Genomic DNA, 25,702 nt, shown 5'->3' with positions numbered 1-25,702 from the left:
ACAACTTTGGTATTTAAAGACACTGGACTAACACTCATAAACGACAACACATGGGTCATGTTTAAGTAACTTTGTAACAATAATGTGTCTGTTTGCATCTGTTTGAAGGTGACAGCAGTGATAGGAGTCATCCTGACATCTTTAGAATATTGATGTGAGGAGAAGACCGTGGCTCTAAAAATGTTTTAAAACGTTGCACATTTACACAGCTGATGGTTCAGGAGGTGCTAAAAGCTTCACGCCTGTCAGTCTGCCCTTTCACAAGACAACTGCGGATCAATACTAACATGCTTATCAGGCATCTGACACCAGGCCACTACACACTCACATCAGGGATGAGATGAGAGGGTTCAAACAGCTTCAACGTTTGCTTCAACAACCAAACAACAACAACCTGATGTAATCTTAATAGGATTCATGTTGCACTGCAATTATTGCTGAAGCTGCTCATGCTTAGAGGGAAAAATTAAATTCAAATTAATTATGTGGTGGATACAAAGTAGCAGTAGGCCATCTAAGGTCGCCTGTCTCTGAAATTCGAGCATTAGCATTATTCAGTATGCCGAAAAAAACAGATTAAGGAAATCTAAATAACAAAACAACCAACTGTGTAACTTGTCTGAATTATAACATCAAAGACATAAGCTGCTGAGTCATTATTTTGGCTTTTAAAAGGCCCAGACAGTGTAAAGACTGCAAAGCAAGAAGAGATAGAGAGAAGATAAGTATTCATCATAGGGTAAGTCTTGGATTTCACATGTAAATTATCACTACATCATTAGTGTGACTTTAAAAGGCTGTTCATTTTTTTCTTTTGATTAATTACAAGCACATTTAAAAAATATAGGGAGTACAGACAAGTCTCAATGCACAACATTATAAAAATGTCACTCTCTTAGTCATCTATCACTTTTCCTATTTTCTGCAGAAGCTTGCTCTCAGTCAAATTCTTTGAAGAAATCAGCAGTTATGTCACACTTTCACACCTCATAGGTCACTCAAATGATGCATGTCAAAGTAAAAAAGTGTCATTAAGATTATGGAATAAAAGTAGAAGTGCACAGTCTTGAGCTGTAAATGGATCCATTCATCTCTGAGTCATGCAACCCAAGATACCGTCGTCTTCTTCCTTTTGGGTATCCCTTTCTATTAGGCCTGCACAATATGAGGAAAACCTTTGTGTGATTGCATTGTTTGATTCTCTGATGATGATATTAAGTGAGATAAACATGCATGTACAAGTGTGTATCTAAGCTTCACTTTACAGTTATTGGTCCTATCTTCTATTCTGCACAATTTACTCAGTACCTGTGTTAACAACATGTCCCTCCTGAACATAAAATCATTTAAATGGTTTTGTGAGTTTTTTTTTAAACCAGATTGAAAATTAATTAATTTGAAGATAGGCTTGCCGTTATTGGTCAAATTTACAAATGCTGAGTAAGTGTAGTGTGTTAACAAATAACATTTATTGTAATTCAGGCTGTGTTTTGCATTTGTTCATGTACATGCTCATTAAGCCATAATAATGATATCAGGATTAATGTGCTGCTCCATCATCCCACTGTCCCTTTTGTATTCAGCTCTATTTCTAACCTCCAACTTCTCATTGCTCCTTCAGGGCAAGAGAGTAGTCCAATTCAGCTCAGCAAATTGGGATAACTCTCTAACCATTGAGTGGAGGAGAGGAAGGCCTGTTAAAATTTTCTGAGAGGTTGGAGAAGATGTGGGTTAGAGAAGACAGACACAGGCATAAAGAAAAGAAACAGGGAAGTAATTGAAGGCTGAATGGCAAATCTGATGATAAAGCCTAATGGAGGAGAACCAGTGGGAAGTGGAAAGCAGAGTGAACAGAGTGTGCTGCATCAGCCAATTTCCCTTTGGACCACCAGGATGTACTGTGGAGGTTTTTTTTTTTTCTTTGGGGAAGCCATCCTCAAAAAGTTAAATAAATTGTAGAAACTTGGTAAAGTCTGATATAAGATAACTTTCAGAAAAGCTTGGTCATCATTTTAGGGCAGCAGAGGAGGCTATAATAGGGCCAGGTTGGGGGAACAGATATTTGTTATAAATTGGTGCTTCTTGACACAGAGCATTGTTTGCTGTGTAAGATTATAATCGTGAAAACAATGTACTCGCTCTAAAAAAATGCAAGCAAAGCTGCAGGATCTGTAGCCTCCACACTGGGGGTGGCTTCAGAGGAAAGTGGGTCATTGTCTAATCTATAGAACAGCAGTTTGATTTCCTGGCTCCTGCAGCCACAAGTCTAGTGTCCTTTGTCAGAGCGCTGAACCCCAAAATTGCAACAAAGGCAAATCCATCAGCATGTGACTGTAGGTGAGTTTAATTTGATTAGTTCCTGATGGGTAGCTTGGGATGTTGCTCAGCAGACTCTTATCAGTGTATGAATGTGAGTGTTGACATGTAGTGTAAAACATATTTAATAATCTCCATATATAGTATACAATCCATTTAGCATCAACAATGCTCTTAATATCCTGTGTCATTATGAGCTGTTGCATTTCAACAAGGCATGGACTGTGATTGCTTTATGGCTCAGAAATAAGATAAAGCTAAATTAGCTCACTTTTTAAGAGGTGGAAATAACAGCTAATGCTAACGTTCAGAGGATTTTTTTGTAATAAGTTTGTTTTCTCATTTCCTAGTTTCAATTATTCAATACAGAATGATGTTTAATTGTTTAAATCATGGCGCCATTTAGGGTAAAATACACATGAAGGCGGAGTCTGCAGTAAGGCAGCTGTGTTTTTTTTATTACCCCTATGGCTGGAAAATCAACAAAAAAACAAGATGGCAACATTCCACTATGGGGATGTCTTCACCAACTTTCTTATATAAAATCCTTCACATTCACAGATCTGACCTGCCAGAACTTGCTATGAGTGATTAGAAGTCAAGTTTGTTTGTGGTTGTGTTGTTCTTACTTGCAGTTCTTGCTACAGTTCTCCTCTGTGATCCCATCTTCGTCTTCGCCCCAAACGTCCACAGCTGAGAAAATCAACGCCAACAGTACGGCAAAGCAGCAAACCAGGGCAAAGATCACGATGCACTTTTGCTGAGACTGCAAAAGAAAGACGGAGAACAACATCGATTTCCAAAGTGCATTTTCTGTGCTTCAACACTATACTGTGAAAACAAGGCCAAAGTGCCCCAACCTTGACTCCCATTAACAATGGCAGATTTAATGCACAGCTCAGCAGGTCATAACATGATAGAGAGGAGAAATTAACACAAACATGAGCAGAGGGTCGATGTTTGACGTTTCAAGATCAGCCTTTCATATACAGAACATGAAGCAGAAATGATGACAAGCAGGAGGAAAGACAGAGCAAAGAGAAGAACATATCAAAGAAAACCAAATTATACAAACCAACCTCAAAACAAAAATATGGATCATTTTAAGATATCAGCATGGAATATTTGGTTTAGGTCCAAATCACACAGCAGTTAAGATGAAGGAAGACACCAAAATGTTTTAAAGGAAACTATTTCACAGCTGTTATTCATCCATCAGCTTTGTGAGTCTCTTATGGCTCATGTCTTGTCCATTGGCAAAGGGTAATTTAAAAGAAAATACTATTTCTGTAACTCATCAGTCAAACTTCCCTTTGGGTGCAACATGACTCTCCAATATCCAATACTTTTGACAGGAGTGTGTTCCTGCTCCCTACTCACAGTATTTCCCAGGGGATTTATGAACCTTTAGAAGACCTTTTAAAAAAAAAAAAAAAAAGTAAACAATTGTGCAAAGGTCATTGTTGTTATTTGTTATCTCTAAATACAGAGCAGTCAATGAAACAGACTTCATTTTTGCTTTTACATCAGTTTTACTTACTACTAGAGGATATTTCCACTGAATGAGTTTTAACAGAGAGACACTTGTGCCTAAAGGAGGTTCATTTTGATTAATTTTCGTCTCACCTTTGTGGCACAGTCTGACATTTAATGTCCGCTCAGCTCTTTTTATTGTTTGTTTTGCTCTGGTGGTGATAAGACGGCGGTCTTGAGAGGATTTTCGTTTTCCTGTGTTTATTCTCTGAATACATTATGCCATCAGATATTGTGCTTTGTTTAGCACACAAAAGCATTGGAGATATTTGTCTATGTCATCAAAAAATGCTGTTTTGGTTGGCTTTGAGTCATTTTTGAAACATAATAATAATAATAATAATAATAATAAATTAGATTTATATAGCACTTTTCTCAAGACTCAAAGACGCTTAACACATGGTTTATTTAACGGCAACGGAAATCTTTCTCTAAGTTTTCCAAAAAGCTTTGAGTACCCGAATCTAACCTTACAGTATAAAACATTTACTATGTTTGAATCTCTACAAGCTGATTGTCGGAAAACAAATTGAATATGTCATTTCCTTATGATGTTGAGAAAACGTTATTTAAAATGTATTTGCAAATTCAAATTACTTGATTTTTGTACAACAGACATTGTTTATTTTTTTGCCTGTCTCAGGGCCTTGGTGTAACACATGATTGCTAACTGACACGACTTCTTGGAAGAAATGAACGATTATTACATCTCAGAGTTATTACACCTCTGAGAGTTATGACACCTCCGTGAGTTATTACACCTCTGAACGTGCAGAAGCAGTCGATGCTCTTGCCTGTAATAATCTTTTTAATGCTTTTATCTGAAGACTGAATTTAATCATTTTGTTATCTGGAGAATGACAAAGTGATAATAAACCTGTGATGAGAAACGAATGATGGTTTCCTCTGATGACTTGTAATGTCTGTAATCAAAAGTGCTAAAATATCCGAGCAATGAGTCGTCTAACTATAAATATTATATACATCATAGACTGTACTCCAATCACTGTTCAGTTATTGACCCTCAGTCATTACAGTGATCCTGCAGACTGAAAAAAAGTGTAACCAAATTGAACACGCACTCAATTTAGAGTTTCTCCCCAACTGTCCCATTAGGCCAAAAAAAAACAAACAGTTGCAGGATAAATAAACTCATCATCTTGAAAATAAGGCATTTAACATTAATAGATATTCATCCATCCATTATTACTCAATCACAGTCAATTTTTCTGTCCCCTGAGGACAAAGCAGTGTCTTCCCCCTGCAGCAGTTTCAGGCATACAAGAGGCATCAGTGTTCATTTCAGTGTGCTCTTAACCAGCGTAAAAACTCCTTACAGGAGCTTTAAAAAGGCCCACATGAACTGAATACAACATGTTTAATATTAACAAATGTCTTCCTTTTTATGGCATATTAAACTGTCGACAGTGTAAAATATCTATTAACAGCTGTGATTGAGAATTGAGACCTCAGTATTGATTTTGTTTCTTTATTGAAGTCATCATGATACCTGTCAATGCATTAAAGATCAACGCTTTGTTGTGATCCTCCTCATGTATCCTCTTGTTTTACTATTTCAAGGATGTAAAAACTGTATTATTATATTAGTTTTCATAACATAATCTTGTGGAATTACCTTTTTTTAATGTACCTGGACTAATAGTAACATCATAGAACAGTATGTGTACCTTTTGCTACTTCAGGACTTCTTTCATGTTTGCAATATATTAATCTGCAGAAGATAGATCCAGTTACTGGGAAACGCCAACAGTACTTGTACGACAATAACATTTTTTTTATCATGATCACAGTTAAACCGCCAAAACTAATTACTCTTGAACACAGCAGATCATTAGCACAGTCAGCTCTACCCCATTCATCATCCTCAGAGGCAAATCTCATATCATACACCATCAACCTTATCGAGCTGAACAAGCACAAAGCCTTGAATATTTCATTGTGTTTATTGTCGCTTAAGACACTTTTGCACATATTCTTTCTTGTGGGAGTTAAATGAATCTGCCAACCAGTCAATAAAGGGTCCCCAGAGGACCAAAGAGACACTGGCAGAGACATTCAGCTTCACACAGCCATCTGGCTGAGCTGATGTCTGATGGGGGAATAGGGTTTCTGTTCGCTGGCAGTGTTGGAGGGTGGACTATTACACCTGTTTCTTACCCACAGTCTTAACACATTCACTTCAAATTGTCTGTGTCGAGCAAAAGCTATCTTAAAGGTTAAAGGAATGACCTCCTCACTAGGAGGCGACTGGTTCCTATTCAGAGACCTGATTGGAGAAATATAAGTGAAGGGTGAAACCCCCCCCCCCACCTCTGAACATCTGCAGTTGAAGAGCCCCGGGCACTTCACTAAAGCTCACTCAGCAAACACTCCCTGGATAAACGGAGGTTAAATCAAATCCTCCACTCATCTGCTGGACCTTATTGCTCAGAAATATGGAGGAAGCTTCTCATATTTCCAGTGCTTGTCTATTTCTTGCATTCACGTGTGGTCAGTTGTGTACGTGCATTATGGTGGATATATGAAGAGGTCAGACAAAGTGTGCAAAGTGGACAGTGTCACCCGACACTGGAGCACAGTAAAGGGATCAATACACCTTCAATTACAGGAAGTAGACTGCCTCATATTAACTGTTTAAAGACTGGTATGTTATATTAAGAGGATAATCAAGACAAAAACAAGCTTGTACTTCTTTAATGAAGGGATCATTAAAAACCCTTTATTAACCTCCATTAGATTGAGGTAGGGGCACAACACTCACATAATAAAGACCTACACCTATATTGTTGGATCTAAGTTTGCCAAGTTTTGTACAGTAAGAAGAAGAAGATATATTTTATTAAACTTCTCACTCAACATACTACACACACATAGGCTGAAACATACACACACATGCACAAACAGGATCCTGTGAAAAAGCACTAACGGGGAGATGTCAGAGTGAGGGAGCGCTGCCCAAAGCGCGCGCTCCTGAGCTGGTGGGGGTTCTGTGTCTTGCTCAAGGGCACCTTGGTAGTGATCAGGAAGTGAACTGGCACTGGAAATCATATATAAAGGAAATCAAAGAGGGGTTTAAAGTCAACTATACTGCAAGAATTTAGGATTTTCCATTGAAAGCTTCATTTATAATAATACATTTTTTTTATTTATTTATAAGAGCTTTTCAGAAACTCAAAGAAACAAGGTACATTATACCTTGTACCTTTAACTCTGATTCTGAAAAATGATACTACCGGAATCTTCAAACTTCATCAGGGAGCCATTAGAATAGTATTTAACAATGACCTAAAATACTAAGTATTTATTACATTTAAGACTGAAATTTCACAGTTTTGGCAGACTTTGAATATTAATTAGAGAAATAAGTGTTGAGGACTCGACTGTTTTTCTGAGCTACATATCCAATTTTTCTTTGCAGTTTTTTATTAGTTTCTACTCTCAAGAGGCATTGTGTCTAATCACAAATTAATTACTTTGGCATATATGCTCAAAATTTGTAATCTTTTTCCAGAAAAAAAGAAAAAAAGCCTTGAGTGCAAAAAGGAATCATAATCAAGAACTACTGCTTGTTGGCTGAAACCCTGAAGAGTCCATCTGAAAAAGGAGTGCAAGGTGGCTGGCATAGCAACAGACTGACACATACACAGAAGAATTACACTGTTACTGTCTCTTTTTGGCTATCATACTCTCTTTCCACACAAACACACAGACACAGGTGAAGGCCAGAAGGGGTGGATGTTTATGATCAGAGGCAGAACTATTAAACTGTCCGCTCTCTCTTCTTAAATCCCAGATGAAGTTGTTAAATCTGACCTTTCTCATCTGCAGAAGTCGGAGTGAGATTGAAACCTCTTTACAATGTTTGAGAGCAGGCAGCCACCACCAGCTTTTCTTACACTTCAGTTGGTTTTGTGTTGTATGCAACCGTGTAGCTAAGCAGAAAGAGAGCAGAAATGTAGTGAGCAAGCTTGTTTGTGGAAACAATGCAGAAGTCATTTTGCTCCTGTGGTTTTCGAAGCAAATGAAGGGAAATCATAAGAGCGCCTACAGAGCAGCAGAATGACTTTCTCCATGGTATAGCTGGAGAAAAGTATCAGTGCAACAATTATCCTTTAATGAGTGTTTTGTCTTTGTCAAGGCACAAGGAGGACATGGAGTGGTATTGCTCAGAGGGAAAGAGACATTTAAATCACACCAACTCTGAGAAAGCTTTATGAACAAGATATTCTGCTCTAATTTGATTGCACTGGGAGCACTGCAGATGTCTAGTGGATCTTAAAAGGGCCGGTAGGGAACAAGATCACCCTGAGCCTGGAGACAGGGGACACAACAGATGGCCATGTTTCACCAGCCAGTGCAAAGAGGTGATTGTGGAGAGACAAGAGAAAAACTGAAAAATAAAGTGAGAAGAAGCCTTTGAGTCTGACAGCTGATTGGGTAGAGACTGACTCAAAATCAAAAAGCCAAATAGTGATAACTACACATCTACAAAGCAACATTGATTTTTCTGCTTTTTTCCACGATATCGTCAGGCTGGATTACTGAACTTTGACTAAACGCCAATAGAGCTTGTGCTTCTCCAAGACCTTTTAGTAAAAGTCACATGTTCGCTGACTGCCTGTGACGTCAGGCTTTATGAATAAATCACATTTAGTCCTGGCATAAAAAGAGACTTGATAACATGATATTTACAGGTACATTTAAATGTGCATTAATACCACGTTAAATGAAAATCCACCTCCAGGTATAACAAGACAGAAAAATAAAAACATCAATGAAAATGAAACTACATTCGCTGTTGAGGTTATACAGGAAACAATCAAATTGCTGAACTTCAGTTTTCTCATTGCATATTTTATTTATGTATGTATTTGTGTATTTATTTATTTAATCCCTCAGTGAACTTTTATCTCATTTTCATACAACTCCAGTGTGTTTTTCTTCTTTTGGAGGAGGGAAATTATAATGTGGACATTAATAAACTTCTACTTCTTCTATGTTAAAAAAAAAAAAAAAAAAAGCAATTAATAACTGAATGGGGATACATTTGCAAAACTTGTCCAATCAACCATTTAGGTCACATAATGATGATGGCCAGCATGACACGCAACTAAAGCTCAGAAAAGCTGGTAAGTCGGACCTCAAGTGGAGGTCCACAGACCGTCATGTTAAGGATACTGGTGACTTTGTCCTGAAGACCTAAAACTTGACAGACTATAGTATCCTTTGATATTTGTATACTGCCATGTTAACAATAATTCCCACTGGGGAAGAAGTGAGGATCATTAGACAGTAGCTAACATAGGCCCTGGGCTCGCCAGATAAAAACCAATCTACTTTGAACAGATATTAAGCTGTGCACTGACTCCACTTACTTCATGCACAAAGGGATTGTAACAAGCAGCGTGGTCATACATTTCCACCATTGCAACTGACTCGTACAAGGAGCATTTTCAACTTCCTGTCTTGAAAATTGCTTCAACCACTTTAAACATATTGTAAAGGTATACAAAATTGAACTTAACATATTGTAAATCAATCAACACATCATTACAGCTATACTGTGTATAAGGTTGTATAAGAATCACCAGAAGCCACCGACACCTTGTTTGTAGCTCGCAGCTCTGTGCTATCTGGACAATTGAGGTGTTGAGTGTATATTGGCAAACCTCTGCTACTGTTGTCACTTTCCGTCACCATCTCTCCTCTTTGCTGCAATTATCTGAGGTTGAATCACATTCGTGATGAGCAAAGTGTCCTAACTGAATAAAAAAAACAACACATATCCTGTTTTTGGCTCGTCCTGCAGTCAAAGCAGATGGTCCACACAGCTGTTGGAAAGCTGACAACTAATAACCTTATACTTGTTACAGCATCAACAACATTTATCTGTAAGTGTATCTGTTGCACTCACACAATAACAAGTGCACGGACCCAAGTTTATACAGGTGGTATTACAGCTACAATACAAATACATAATGATAATGAAGGACACCTTGATATGATTTATGGGTCGACAAATAAAATCCTTCTAATTTGAGTTGTCTCCGATAATTTGTCAAAGTTAAAGTCATGCACTCTGCAATTAATTCTCCTCTGTCAGATTTGATTACACTTGCAAACAGATCTTACCGTTTGTGTGTGTGTGTGTGTGTGTGTGTGTGTGTGTGTGTGTGTGTGTGTGTGTGTGTGTGTTTCTTTCCAGAGAGTGCAGTGGAGCACGAAGTGAAGCAGCCGTACACTGTTTGTACTGGAGTCTATCCAGATATACAGTAAGATTTAAAGCGCTAATCCTGTGAATACTGAGCCAAACATAGATGACTTGATGTCACAATAAAATACTTTTGGCACAACTACAATGGTCTTCAGTGGGAGAAAACCTTTCATCCATCCAAAACATCAACAGTGATGCCTTATATTCACTTCTTTTTGCACTGTTCAACAGTCACACATGGAGACATGGATTTATTCCAACATCAACAAAAAGACACTGAGACCTCTTTTAACAGTAAATCTGAAAAAGAATGTGATGTGATCAAGTTAAAAGAATGTGCTATCTGTGGCTGAGCATGGACTCAACAGGAGGCTATTTCTCTTCAGTAGGTTTAGGAGTGTTGTTTAAATCATTGAGTCAGTGATCACAATCTTCTTGTTCAGATGTATTTTCTAAATTTACTGAAATAGACTGTATAAAAAAAGTGTATGCCCCTGTGATGTCACCCATAGGTTACCTGAAGCCCTGAGTTAAGCATTTTGGCTGTAGCCATCTTTATCTTTTGCTTTGGGGCAGGAAGTCATATTTAGAAAAGGAATAGGAATGCCTACCAGAAGAAGAGAGGTGATCAAAGATGCTGATTATTTTCACTTCACTTATCGGAGCATTGTACTGCATACTCCAGCGTGTATCTATTTATTGACTGCACAGTGTTCCTTTAGGTGATGTTTAACTGCTGCTGATCTTCTCACTGTCTCCTCCATATAAGGAATAAATCATTAATCTATTCAACATGTCTGTTCTTCACCGCAGGGATATAGATGAGCAGTTGCAGAGAACGGGGATGCTGGTTCACACAAACTGTGTGCACAGTCACTCATCTAAGCTACCTTAATGATGGAATTGCAGTCTTTGATTCTGCACCAAGGTCGACCATCAACTAGCCTATTCATTGCACTGAAGCAATGAAGCAACACTAACATTAATTAAATGGATGTAATAGGACTAAGTGAATCTGAACTCGCTAGACATTGCAGAAAAGCACTTTCCAAGGTTTCTCAGCTCTGACTTGAATTTTTGACTCCAAAAAAAAGTCATTTTAGGTTCTACAATTGAAAACATAAACGTTATATTCCTCACCAGTAAAAGCATCTGCACAGCTGAGCTCACATCTCCGAGTTCAAGGCCACTTCTACCACAACAACATTTACAGCCACTGATTATTTGAAATGATGTCGTCATCCTTCAGGTGGCACATCCGGGTCTGACTATGGAATATCAATTCTTCGTCTAACAGAGTATTAAATGTTTAATAAAGATAAAGCATCGTCATCACAATATGGCTTCTACAAGATTATATCACTTTTATCTTTGTATAAATGCAACATGTCATGATGTGAAGGTTATTTACATGCGGTTGCTTTTGAATGCCAGAGGTGCAGAGAAAGTGACAGAAATGGAGCATATCAGACATTGCACTGATTTCCAACTGCTGAGGAGGCAGGTTTTCTTTGGGTTATTGTGCACGAGTGTGTGTGTTTTGATGCCTAAAGCAAAATGCTGGGAGCGCAGTTCATTTCCAGTAAACTGTCTGGTTGCACTCGCTCTTACTTGTCATCTCTTTTTAGCTCTGTTTAATGAGTTGAGCCAGATCTTATAAAGTAAAGCTCACCGTCGACATACTTTTTTTACTGCCCGAGTCTGCGTCCTGTCTCCTGTGTCTATTTCTGTCTCTGTTTTCACTCTAACCTTTTTGCTCAAGAGGGTGTGTACACAGTAAAAGTAGTGATATGTTCGTGTTTATTTTATGAGGTGGTGACTTGACAGCCTCATGATAGAAGTTGATTTTAAAACAACACTGTACAATTTTGGAAATGGCCTATTGGCTTTGTGCACAGTATAATGCATCTACATTGAGATTACATTACAGCTAAACGACAGTTAGCTTACCTTAGCTTAAAGAAGGAAAAAAAAGGAAACAGTAAGCATGACTATCGAAAGTCGACATAATTAGTCAAACAGAAGCTTAAGAAATAACTCATCCAAGTGTTATATTTTTTACATTACTAAAATAAAGTGTATACAAGGATTTTATTACAGTTATTGGACAGACATTTATTTCATAGCACATCAGTTGACAATTTCTTTTTCAATGTTTAATCCAACCATTTATCTAGTCTGAGAGAAAACTCTACTTCATCTTATGAACCCTCGCCCCCTTCTGTCTACACCTACATTTTTGCATGAAAAGAAGCTGCACTGGCACAGGGGTAGGATGAGTTCATTATGAATCAGAAACGTTTTTGTGAACATCCATCTTTATCAGGGTTCAAAAGTGACAGACTTTGTCTTTAAAGTATGACTGAGGTTTTGATGGGGGGGGGGGGGCAAATGTTTCAATGTAGGGGCTAAAAATGAAGGACTGAGCAACAGCCAAGACAAAACAAGTTGTCACATTGCTTTGAAAGGCTGAGTGTGCACACAGGGGATGGACATAAAAAGCAACAGACACTGACAGGAAAGTGGCAGCTGGAATGGACATTGTCACTGAATGACTTTGGTGCACCATGAAAAAGAAATGCTTTTGTGAAATGTATTATGCTTTGCTCTTTTACATGCATGGTGCATGAGATATGCACCTTTTATAATGTTGGTTTTGAAAGGTACGAGTTAGAAGCCGAGCGAAGGTTAGGAAGTGATCAAATAACTCAAGGTAAAAAAAAACAACTTTTTCTGTCTAAATACACTCATGATGGTGATTAGCATTAAAGGTTAAAACAAGCAGCTCACAAGGCCTCCTCAATCTTGTTCAGTGCAGCTCTTGTTTTTTTTTTTAGCAGTCTTTGGTCACATTTGTTACAAGAAAATTGTGCAAGCTATTGTACTTTTTTTTTTTTTTTTCACCTCAAAAGTCCTCATAAAAACTAAGTAAAAAGATGAGACAAGCAAAAATAAAATAAAACCTGGTGCTCTCTTTCTAAGAATGAACAGTGTGCAGCACCATTCGAGCCATCAAAGTTTGTCACCTCTGAGCCCCCGCCTGCTCCTCAAGTCTTATGGGAAGTGACACGGAGTGCTTCTCTCCAGAGAGACACTGTGCTCTTAGTTCATCTCACTGTCTGCCTGTTCCAGTCTCCTGAGTGAACTCAGGGCTCCAAGAGCTCTGCCAGCCGGATGTGCAGTCAAAATGATCTGCGCTTATTCAAACACAATCACAGCAGCTTTATAGGATGTCACTTCCTTAACATAGGGCAAGCCTTACTAAAACGAGAGGACGATGCTTGTGATGATTGGGCTTTCCAGATAAAAGCAGCTGGTCATGCAGTGCAAAGTTTCACAGAGCTAAAATGAAGAACAGCTGATGATAAAGCCTCTTGGATGAGTTTGAAATGTTAGGACTACAAAGCAAATCCAACATACTTTGAATTACAGAATGCAGTCTAGCTGGTTGGCTGACAGCCCTTTTTCCATCTCTGGTTAATTTAAAAAAGTAGTGATCATCTCAGCTTGACACCAAAGGTCAAAAAAAAGAAAGAAAGAAAGAAATGAATGACCACTTTCGAAGCCTCTATAGTCTGTGTAGTGGCTAGAAGACCAGACCTACATATCTTTGAAGATTTTCCACGATCAGTCTGTGGGACAGCTCTGTTAAGTCTTGTGGTTTTCTGCTCTCTTGTTGATGAATGTGGAAAAGTCATTTTTTACAATAGACCCTCACATCTATTTGTGCTAACCAACAAGTTGTACAGTAAGTCAAAAATAGAAAATGTTCCTGTATAACAGTGTCCTTATTGTCAATTCAATTAAAACTCCTGTTAACAAAGACAGCAACTATGACTACTCTGAGGTAAAAGAAAAAATAGTAATAAGAAAAGAAAACAGCCTACTTGATGACATGAAGATGTCTTACCTGTTACGCAAACTGAACTGCTTTTTTTTTTTAATTTTTTTTATATTCAGTCTAACGTTATGTTATTTGAATAAGCAGAAGTGACATTTTTTTATCCATCCAATGTCGTTTCTTACAGTTTTCCTTTTTTCAGACATATGCTTTGGCTTTATGTTTTCCTGCAGGGAGGAAAAAGAGGAGACGTCTAGCTCAGAATCACGAAAATATTAAACGCTAAGTTGTGAGTTTATAAGTCTACAGTTAGCAACATGTGATACCTTTGAAAAGACCCAAGCTAGCCGGTGTCATTAAACTGTCTGAAGTCTTTTTAAACCTGCAACTTTATGCCTATATATGCCTTCAAAATGTCCTCTTTATCTGCCCGTATACGCCATATTTACGCCATAAGAAAAAGAGCCTGGCTAAATGCCACCGTCCATCCATCTGAATTCCGTCTGAATCTATACAACATAATTGGAGCTGATCGATTGGAGCAGGACCGTCATCCATCTTAACGACAGGTACAGACGGAAGCACAGGGGTATGATCTGTGATACTGAAGGGACACGTATAGGACATTTAACTTTGAAGGCCCTGAGATAAACAAGGACAACAAAACTACTGTTTATTACAAAACAAGAAACAAACTACGCACATTCTGAACACGTCATGTTCTTTTTCATGACATAATATGCTTTTAAATGTGTTTTTTAGAGACTCAAATCACAAAATTTTTATGAAATATTAGACAAAATTGGTTCAGATAATTGTTCTTTGTAGCTCAGTTTTATTTTCCAACAAATGCAACTCCCCCACCTAATGGCTGGTAAATGATCCGCTAGGTTCACCAGAGATTTGCTTAATTTATTTATTTACTTTTTACTAAAACTAGGTTTTCAAAGCATTTTCTCTCACAGCAGCTGTCGAAAGAATTAAAAGACTCAGCCTGTGAGACTCAGCCAAAAAAGGCAAAAAAAAAAGCTCTACACTGAGGTGAAAGTCATACTGGTCCAAAGCAGCGTTACAGATAATTACCATCATTAACACCTTGCTGTAATTTGCAGCTTCTCAAATTGTCTGCTACAGTGATTACATTGCTGCAGGAGTCCACTAAAACAAAATCCAGCTACAATAACGATCTTATTCTATTTCCTGGAGGTGACGCTGTTCTTTTTCCTGCTGTGTATTGGTTTTGTGCCCCTTAATTTAATTCAAGTGACAAATAGCTTTATAAATAAATTGACTTTCACAGAATCTGTTTTGTCAACATGTTCCTGGTCCTGTGAGTCTTATAAACACAGTTGCTCTATAATAAATTGCTTTTATGTCAATTAAAGACTGCTCCTCTGTAGAGGCTGAAGGCAAGCCCATCCATCACCTCTGCAGGCAGTCTGGTGACGAGCAAGCTTGAGCTAGGCAGTACCAGCAGCTCCAATCTCCCAGATTTAAACTGACAGTCGTGCACCCTTACACCTACAGTAAAAAAAACCTCATCAATTCTCTTCACTTGGGAACTATGCTCTTGTCTCTCAATCTGTCCTTTATATCTCTATCTGCAGCCATTATTATGGGATCTTTACGGGATCCTTTCCCCTGATCCATACAAAAGGTTATGGATTCTTCACAGATTGCTCAAACAAATCCACTGTATTATATTTTGACAAGAGAGGCATGGATGCAGTATTGGTGTATCTAGTGTGCAATATGTGCAGAATCTCTCTGTATAGATGAAAACTGTAATTTATGAATTCAGTTGGAGCACATTGGTCGAGGTGTATCCAGGCTGACAGTTAGTTTGGACCAGAGAGAAATTGATGTCTGAGGTACTGACAGGCGCGACATCACGGACAGTGAGTGATGCACCTCTGTGTTCAGAGAACACTAGCACTGTTTGGTCAATGTTATCAGTGTCTACTGATGTGGAAACTTTTGTACCCCAGCTAATCAGGACTGATTACTGTGTGAGATGAGTGATTTAGAAACACTGTAAGAACCTAGTTGCAGCTGACATTTTTCTTCTTTAATCCTGTGCCATGATATATATCTGACACTGACAATGCAGATCATAAATTCTGACACACAAGTCGTTTCTATATATTATACAATTCAAGAGTTGGCCATCGAAGCCTCTTATTTTGAAAGGCTAGATAATGTAATGCAGTCAGTACGATCCTCCCAAAGAGTAGCTTTTGGTTGACCTTTTCTCTGACCTTTTCGACAACTGACATAACAGTGAAAGCTCACTGTCCACCTCTGAAGATGAACACCAGCTCTGGCCTCAATGCTGCGCATGTTTATGTGTGTGTGTGTGTGTTTGTGTGTGTGTGTGTGTGTGTGAGACAGGAAGACAGACAGTGGCTGCAGAGAAGGAGAAGACCATCAAAGTGATTTACAAAGTAAAGGATCAAAGCTCGACATGATGAATTATAAAGTAGCATTTAATAGAAAAAAGTGACACTTTGCTTGTGAAAGTCCGGTGAACAGAGAAAATTACAGCCATGTGGTTGGTTTCAGTGTCAGTGTAGATTCATATGTTTTCATGTGACCCTGTGACAAGAAACAATGGAGGCAATTTCGTTTTTATTTGTTCTTCACTCATGTCCCAAAGTGAGCCGTCTTTAAGTATCAGCGCTGAAAAAGAAAAAGAAAACACATTGAGGGCAAAGCTAAGAACTGGCTCAGGGTCATGCTTTGTAAATGCTCTCGAGATGCCCTCCGCTCAAGAACATTTGAGTGAAACATAAAAATATCATTTAAACAATTCATTAGAAGGAGTCCTCAACTGTAGTTTTGAACAATTTCACGACTTCCTATTTCCTAAATACCTTGTTGTTTAGTAATGGTATTGACACCATTGGTCTGAATTATTTCATAATACTTTGAAAGAATGGTCATTACATTTTGTATTTAAAACAATGATGCCACCCTCAGGATGACTTGTGATAACTTGAGATTCCTGAGGGTTACAATATTTATGACTTAAAATGAAAAGCTAGCAAATGTTTGCATGCCAGTAGACGATACAGAGATAATGAGTCTTGCAAAACATCAGCGTGCTAAAATTGTCGATGTGGACATGAAGGCATGCAGATATTAACATTTGCCTTATGTCACCACTGTGCAATAAGCTGCCTGCACTGAACCATTTGTAAAACTCTTAAAATGACTTTTAGGTCCAAACTTCTGCAGACTGCTGCACTAAAGCACTAATGCACTGTATGACATGAATGTTCCCTAACCTTTCCTGGCAACCAGTAACCTTTGAGCTCTCTTTCATCCTTGTTAATCGAATTAAGGCTATAAAGTAGACATGATAACTTAATAGTTTTGTGTTTGACATTTTCTTGGCATCTCTGCTGATTGCCTGATAGCCATATAAGGGAAAAAGTGTACCTTTAAATAATGAGATATATTTCTTAAAAGTAATAAAAGAATGGTATTACCAACAAAACCATCACGGCACTCCTGCAGCCAAAGTGTTTTGAAGATAATTTCAAGTTTTTTTTTAATTATTGGAACTGTTTCTACTGTAGGAATTATCTCAATTTAAATCAACTTGTTCAGAGTATCTGGATCACTGTTTGTTAAAACTCTCTGAGCAGGACATGCAGAAACAACACTCACTGCCACTGAATTAGGACGGAGACCAACCTCTTTCAATGTTTATGTTGATAACTTTTTCAAAAAAAGCCAAACTATTTGCATGGTTACAACACCGCAGCCATCACGTGAGAAAAATAAGCTTTAAAATAAAAAAAATTCAATTTCAATGAACCAACCCTGAAAGTATCTCCATAATGACACTTTCTGCTTCTGCTGCTGACCTTTACTTGCCATGAAAGTGTTGCACAATCTGATCTGGGCCTTTAATCTTTTTCAGTTGTTACAGAACTGCAGCATACTTTTTGGCGCCAAGGACACTGTGGCCACTTGTTTTGTATCGTCTTTTGCAACAAGGACTATGTAAGATTCCTTTTTACACAAGTTACAATGTCAGCCACTATGACGCACTACATGTAATTTCTCTTAGCTTTCCCTCTCTGTCCTCATGCTTTGTGAAGCAGCTGGTTCCCATCAATGCCAGCCATGCTCTCAAAATCAATAAGTCAATTATAGTCCCATTAAAATGACATGAGAGCCCTACTGGCCATGATGAGACGCGAGCCCACACCAACCCAATCATCGCTCCACTCAGTCAAACCCTGTCAGAGCCTTCCTCTTGGTCCAGTCTTTACATCGGGAGCACTTGGTTGCATAAGACGCACAGCAGCACTGCATTCATTATCTGAGCTAAATAATGCCTTTCTCAGCTCTTATACAGCAAGTATTTAGATTTATGCACAAGATTAAGTCATGTGAAAACAGTTTAGACCGCAAGGCCTATTGTTTATTTTTTGCTGTGTCAACAATAAGAAGAGAAAAATATGTGTCATGAAGTTTTCTCCTTTGCTTATTTTGTACTATTAGAATCTGCACTTTTTAAAAAAACACATCAGAATAGCATCATCTCTATTTTGTGTGTTAAAGAGGTATGAAGAATATAGCATGGTTTGCCTTAAATGACGAAAACAATCAACTTCATGCATATTCACTATTGAGATTACTTCAATCAGCTGCAATCTTTGAATAAGATAAAACATTATTACTCCCATTACATTATTATAAACAGTTTTTTTTTTTACACTGCACCAGTTATAGAGGAATTTCTTATTTGTTGGAGTCATGTTTTTGTTTTAGTTTGTACCAGCTGGTGACTAGGACCGCAAGAGCCACTCTTCTTGCTCTGTTTTTGGTCTCCACCAACTCCTTAAAAAACATAATTTGAGCTGCTAAAGTGTGGCTATGGCTGTCTGCTTAACAGCATCATAGAACAGTCAAAGAGTAAACAAAACAAAAACAAAAACTATGCATGTCTGATGGCTCTGCAAATAAATGCTTGACATTTGCGAACCAGCAAATTCAATTTCGAATGTGGTGTGAAAATTAGATTTCTTTCATAAATATTCAAACTTACAACATCTCCACACTCAAGTCACAGCCATCATCCACAGCACAACTACCTAATGTAAAAACTATTAAAACCACAAACCAAAGACAGTTGCACCACGATCATTAAATAAAATATATCAAAATAAGTACATGAATTGACAAGTTTACATGACCACCTTAATGCAGGAAACATGTTCAAATTTATATTTGTAATAATTGTATTAATGTGCATTTTGAGAAAAAGATCCTACAGAAAAAAATATTTTTTGAAGGCATGAAAAACATGGTTTGAGGTTAAATTGCGGTAATTGATGCTTTTCTAAAATCAAAATTAAATCAATCTAAAAAGAAAAAAACAGTGGGACATCATCTCACTTTCAACTTTTACATTAAAAAATACATATTTAAGCAGTTTAGTTTCTGTGTTTAATGATTCTATGGGCTACTGTTATTTTGAGTTTTCTTTTTATTGAAGAGCATTTTTGTAACTCTTAGAGATAAATCTAACATATATTTTAGCACTTCCAGCTTAGTTCAGCTTCACACACACATTCACCCTAAAACACACAGACCTCTTGGCTCACGTTTCAACCGTCTTACTTTACAATCGCTAAGCTTTCAAAATAGAACTGATACTCCTAACTACAGATAACATAATCCTGATATCACATTCACACTGCTGCTGTAGCAATACACAAGATTTTGTTGACTACAGTACTCTAGCCCTTACTGTGTTCTCATCTTACTGAAAAGCAGATGTTTCTGCAGACCCCTGCGTTTTTCTCCACACTTCCGACCAAGTGCTCTCATTTCCTGCCACCGCTCTTCTCTGCAGATCCGTAACAGCAAATGTATCCTATTGCCATCGGTCACGTACACCAAATAAACATCACTGCTAGAGTTGTGTGTGTGTGTGTGTGTGTGTGTGTGTGTGTGTGTGTGTGTGAGTGTGTGTGTGTGTGTGTATGTGGGCTTGTGTGTGTGTGTGTGTGTGTGTGTGTGTGTGTGTGTGTGTGTATGTGGGCTTGTGTGTGTGTGTGTGTGTGTGTGTGTGTGTGTGTGTGTGTGTGTGTGCGTGTGTGACTTTATTTGTTTTGGTGGAATAAGCAGGATGTTCAATTACACAAGCTCAGCTGGTTTAGACAGAGAGGATAGTATCCACACACACACACACACACACACACACACACACACACACACACACACACACACACACACACACACACACACACACACACACACACACACACACACACACACATGTGCACGTATCCTTGCCAGAACTGTTTCATTAAAGCTCTGCCAGTAGAGCTGCTCAGGTTTGATCCCTCAACAAGCTACAGGCTTCACAAAATGACCAGGAGGGCAGGGCACAAAGCCATGCAGAGAGAGGCAGATGATCGTGAATTGATTCAAATTAAAGTCTCAGGTCCCTGTCTCTCCTGATCAACACAAGTATTTCCAGATCTTTACTGATTTGCAGCAGGCTCATGCTTGTTAAATCTCACTTCTTAAGAAAATAAAAAAAAACATAAAGACACATTTTTCTCATCAGAAAAAACATGTTGATGTCGTCATGGCTGAGAAGACAAAGTAAGTAAGTAAGTTGGAAACACAATACAGCTTTCTGACACTTCCCGGTCTGCTTGTTTTTTTTGGCTAGAATTCGTTTCTGCAAAATGTTCCATCAATTTTGCTTTCAAACTTTAAATATGGGAGACACTGATCCAGTTGATTACGTTTGTAAACGCCTCACAATTAGGGCCTGACCCATATGACATTTTTGGGGGCCAATACCCCAATCGGAAAAAATAATCCGATACCGATATATCAGCCGATATTTTTCTTAGATATATGTTTGATCTGTAGAGATGGATATAGATATAAACATCTATTGCAATGATCCATCAAATGCATTTATCAGGCACTTGTGGAAAAGATATATAATGACAAAAAGATGGTCACTCAACTCAAAGTAACTGCACATGTACATGCATCACCGCTCGACAAACTGGAAGGTGATGATGCTAGTTATAATCCATATAGCACACTCTGATGGTGACAGACTGAAAGAGAACGGCTAGTGTAATACACCAATACTCAAATTAAATGCTATTTGACTGGTGAATAAATCTAGTAATATCGGCACATATCTGTGATAAAATTAGCAGATATCAATCATCAATGGTTATGCATCCAGCTACTTCTGGTGTGCGGACTCAGTACTTTTTTCTATCTTTGATGTTTTTTGGTCCAGCACCCAGCACTTTTACCTTCTCGGATGTGTGTGCTTTTTTTGACTTTATTATTTACAGTCCGACTACTAATTTGAAGGAAATGGAGTTGGCGTTGTAATATGACTTTTATCAGATTATAAACAGAATTTACTGAAAAGCAGATGTCTGTTTACATTTTTCTGAATAAAATGCCCCATTAACATTTTATCTGCTGTCAGACAATAGCTGATGGGGTCTGAGATTTCATTACTGCATTAGATATGGTGCATGCTGTCACAGTTCGTCAAAAACATAGAGGAGGTCCCAAGTGTAGAAACTGAAGAATGTATTCCACAAAAAAAGGAAAACAAAGGCTCACGCTGTAAATGTCCAGGTATCAATCAAGATACAAGGAAATGTCCAACTGGGAAAACACGAGGAGAAGTTTCAGGGATGACATATCATGAACTGACAACAAGAGGGAAGGAACACTGAGACTAAATAGACACAGGGGTAACCAGACACAGGTTAAAATATATTGATTTAGGATTGAAAGATATAACTGAGATTATAGAATAATGTCTATGTGATATGAAAACGTACACCACGTGCAGTCACAGATAAACATGAAACAAGAAAACCCAGCTCAGTCCCTCTTCTCTAACTTAAGTAAGGACCACACTGTAGTATTTTCTGCTGCTTCAAAGTCAGAGTTGTTGTTTTTTTTATTGCTGAATAAAGCTATCACCTTGGGGACAGAGAGATGAACCGTTCTCCAGAAGGTGCTTCTGAACAATATCTGCAGTGCAGCTATAATAAAGCTGAGCAACAAATCTTCACTGTGACCTTTTCAGAGCCGTGTGGCCACTTTACCTTTTCATGATGCAGAAGTTTGTGAAGTACAGCAGTCTTTATGTCTCTGCATCTAAGCTTTTGAGCTTTGGGTAATTACAATAAACATTTAATTACACAACTTTTTTAACCATATATAACGTATATCAAAATATGTCAGTTGAGGAGAACAAGTTGTGTCTTTGATGTTGGGTCAAGTGTGAGTAGATTATATGTCTGTGCCTGTCAACCATGTTTGTTTTTTTACCCGTGTTTGTCAATTGAAAGTATATCTGTGAAAGAAATGAGAAGCTTTAAATGCCTCGAACAGGATTTATTTCAAGGCATTACATTAAAAAAATCAAATATCTATCTGGCAATGACCAAGATAGTAGGTCACTGCCAGACAGCAATGAATGACCATCCAAGATAAACGATCCCAGGAGAATAAATACCACTTTTCTCTCAGCACATGGAATTTGATTTTTTGCCCTATGAAATTTAAAACTACAATGGTGCCATCATCAGGAAAGAAAATGTAAATAATTCAATCATTTAGCAAATCGTCAACTATAGCTGCAAAACCCCTGACTTCCCATCATCCTCTGCAGTTCTTTGTGACATTTATATATTTAACAGAAATGTTGACTATGGCAAACAATATTTCTGCAGAGCATTAGCACATTACCATTGTCATCATGAACATGTAAGCATGCTGACATTCATTTTCATCTAAAATCTGTAAAAAGACACAGAGGTGCTAACACGGCTGTATGCTCTTCTGTCCGCATATTATTGACCTGAGATTAAAAAAAATAGTTTCTAGTTTTAGCTTAGTGTGTGAATTGTATAGTGTGAATTGAATGTGTGGCCATAACAGCCTGTCATCCCCCTGTGCCTCCTCTCCCTCCTACTCACTGCTGGGTGTGCTGAAGCTCCCATTAATGATCTGGCACTTCAGGTCATTTATTGTCAGAGTTAACACCAGGACAGGAAGAAAACTTAAAATGTCTGCACTGATAATAAAACTACAACATTAAACTGGCTCCTCGTCTGCAGTCCTGTTAGCCCCATCCATATATAGCTGTTGAAAGGTTAGAGCTCTGTTATATTGCTGTGTGAAATTCCTCCTCCAAAGACAAAATTAAGGTCATTATAATTTTGTCAAGCAATAACATGTTAGAGAGAGAATCTGGTCTTTTGTTGAAATTTCTATCTGTGTTCAAATAAGTCAAAAACAAATTAGCGTGGCTTTTGAATGCACAGTGACAAGCGCTTCATGAAAATGGATGCAGAGTGAAACTATTGAGTCATGCCATGACTGAGATGAGCCTTCACACTTTTGTGTTGTTCAAAACACTGAATTATCAGCAACATGAATGCAACTGAAGAGCCCATGCACACTGAATATCAAGTACAACCATGAACAATCGCCACTCTTTATACATAGGAGCTGGGTTTACAGCTGTGAACAAAGTAGATTCACAACAATGCCATCAGTCACTAAGGCAACAGCTATAAAACTGTGTTATTGTACTGATAGTTATTACCCATGTTTCATAAACATCTTGTTATTTTATATCAGTATTGGAGTCGAATCTCTGGTGTAAGAAGTAAAAATCTCTCCTCTGCTCTCCCCTCCTCTCCTCTCCTCTCCTCTCCACCTCCTCTGCTCTCCTCTCCTCTACTCTCCTCTACTCTCCTCTCCTCTCCTCTCCTCTCTTCTCTTCTCTTCTCCTCTCCTCTCCTCTCCTCTCCTCTCCACCTCCTCTGCTCTCCTCTCCTCTACTCTCCTCTCCTCTCCTCTCCTCTCTTCTCTTCTCTTCTCCTCTCCTCTCCTCTCCTCTCCTCTCCTCTCCTCTCCTCTCCTCTCCTCTCCACCTCCTCTGCTCTCCTCTCCTCTACTCTCCTCTCCTCTCCTCTCTTCTCTTCTCTTCTCCTCTCCACCTCCTCTGCTCTCCTCCAATGTAATAAAGGTCCATCCATAATTAATGCTCTGATATATCAGACTGTGCGTTCTCTTCTAAGATCTTGTAATGTTCCGAGACGAGAGGTGTCATTTGTTTTGCCTGGTTAAATCCTTGTTAGCACAGAATGATGGATAATGTGTCTGTTCGGGTGATTGTAAGTGTGTGTTGGTGTTTGCGTGTCCAATCAGTAGAAAAGGAGGGAGGAGCTGCTTGCGTGGCATGCTGCATGGAAGAAAAAAAACAGGTATTCTTGTGTTTCATTTTTCCTTACTCAACCATATTAAATGTACCACTCACACACAAATGGGTTGTGACTTCCATATGAATATTTCAGAATAAAGAACCACAGCTTCTCTGCTTTTGGACATGATGAATTAAAGATAGAGGCTTTTAATCTTGGTATCTTGAGTCAAAAATTGACCCATGCCCCTCTGGCTTTAGAGTTTTTGGACTTTAATGAAATCTGTGCAAGATTTAAAGTAACACTAGAGTGAGGAGTGTCTCTGAGGACATTTTTTTATGATGCTTTGATCCAAGTAAGAACCACTGACTCTTATGTAAAACTTAACTTTAGCTTTACACCAGCCATGTTGTTACACTTCTGCGTGATAACTACCATACCTAGGAACCTCATCAGCAGTTACAATGTATAAGATAACACATTGACTGCTTAACTACACCTTTTTAGTGAATGGTTTTTTAATAGTACAGCAAAAAGCAAAACAGAGATGGTGGACAATTCAAACGTATTACCAAGTGGTTGTTCCAGAAGGAATGGTAACACAATTGTTTGCATCACTGCTCCATCCGCGGCTGTGAACTCTGGTTCAGAGTTTAGAAAACAGATTGCAGTATTGTTAAGAATACAATTAGTTAAGGAGACTTAAATAGAAGTCAGGTTTAGTATGTTAGTCAACTCTCTTGAAGTCTTAGACACAATGACCTGACAGAATCGACAAACTATGTTTTGGATTGTTAAGAGATGCAAATATTTCACAAAAAGCCTTCTTTTATGTGTTTGAGTACAGGGGCAGATCAGAGTCTGATTCGGTCCAAGGATTTTCTATTATTTCCCCACAAAGCTTGTCAATAGCTCATCTCTGGCTGCAGAAGAAATCAATCATGTTGTTCTGCATCAGGCTGCTGTGATGTTACCTTGACACAATAACAAACTTTAAACAGCTTTCACAGCGACAGCCAAGGTAGCACAAAAACAACTTTCTATGGGCATCGACTGCATAGTGTGACTTCATTTTTAAACCTCTTTTTTTTTTTTTTTGCTTTTCTTTTGGGGTAGTTTCTGTGAAAATGAAAAGCATTCTTCCACAGCTCAAGTTTCCAGCATACTCAGCAAATAGCAGTGTGAGCTCTGTCCTTGTGCAACAGGAACAGGGAGACAGTATCTTTAGTCCCCTTGGAGGAATGATATTGAAAATATCTATACATTTGCAAAGTGTTATTGTAGTACATTCACTGTCATAACAGCTATCGCCCATTGGCACACTCCAAACATATGCCATTTACAAACATATTCATACCCCTGTGTACATTACAAACACATTAAAAGCAGAAATACAACAATAGTACGCAAACCTCTGCAGTTAACTCTGCAAATGCTGCTGAATCCTGCAAATTATTTATTTTGATATCACATATAAAGATGTTCATTTCAAATAACTGTGCATCCAAATTTGCATTAAATGAACCAGCCCAACCAGAATAT

The 25,702-nt window shown here is 38.2% G+C and overlaps 1 protein-coding gene across 2 annotated transcripts in view; it reads right to left on the bottom strand.

The window, feature by feature from the left end:
- Positions 1 to 25,702, bottom strand: part of LOC132975524 (inactive phospholipase D5-like) — a 58,314-nt gene that overhangs the window by 18,165 nt on the left and 14,447 nt on the right. For both annotated transcript variants that reach the window (XM_061040108.1, XM_061040109.1), the window contains exon 2: positions 2,946 to 3,082. In XM_061040108.1, the coding sequence (XP_060896091.1) occupies positions 2,946 to 3,082 (137 nt within the window). The remainder of the gene's footprint in view (positions 1 to 2,945; positions 3,083 to 25,702) is intronic.

This window comes from Labrus mixtus, chromosome 6 (genome assembly GCF_963584025.1).
Source record: "Labrus mixtus chromosome 6, fLabMix1.1, whole genome shotgun sequence".
In the NCBI taxonomy this organism is placed as follows: Eukaryota; Metazoa; Chordata; class Actinopteri; order Labriformes; family Labridae; genus Labrus; species Labrus mixtus.
This window is presented reverse-complemented; position numbering and strand designations above follow the sequence as displayed.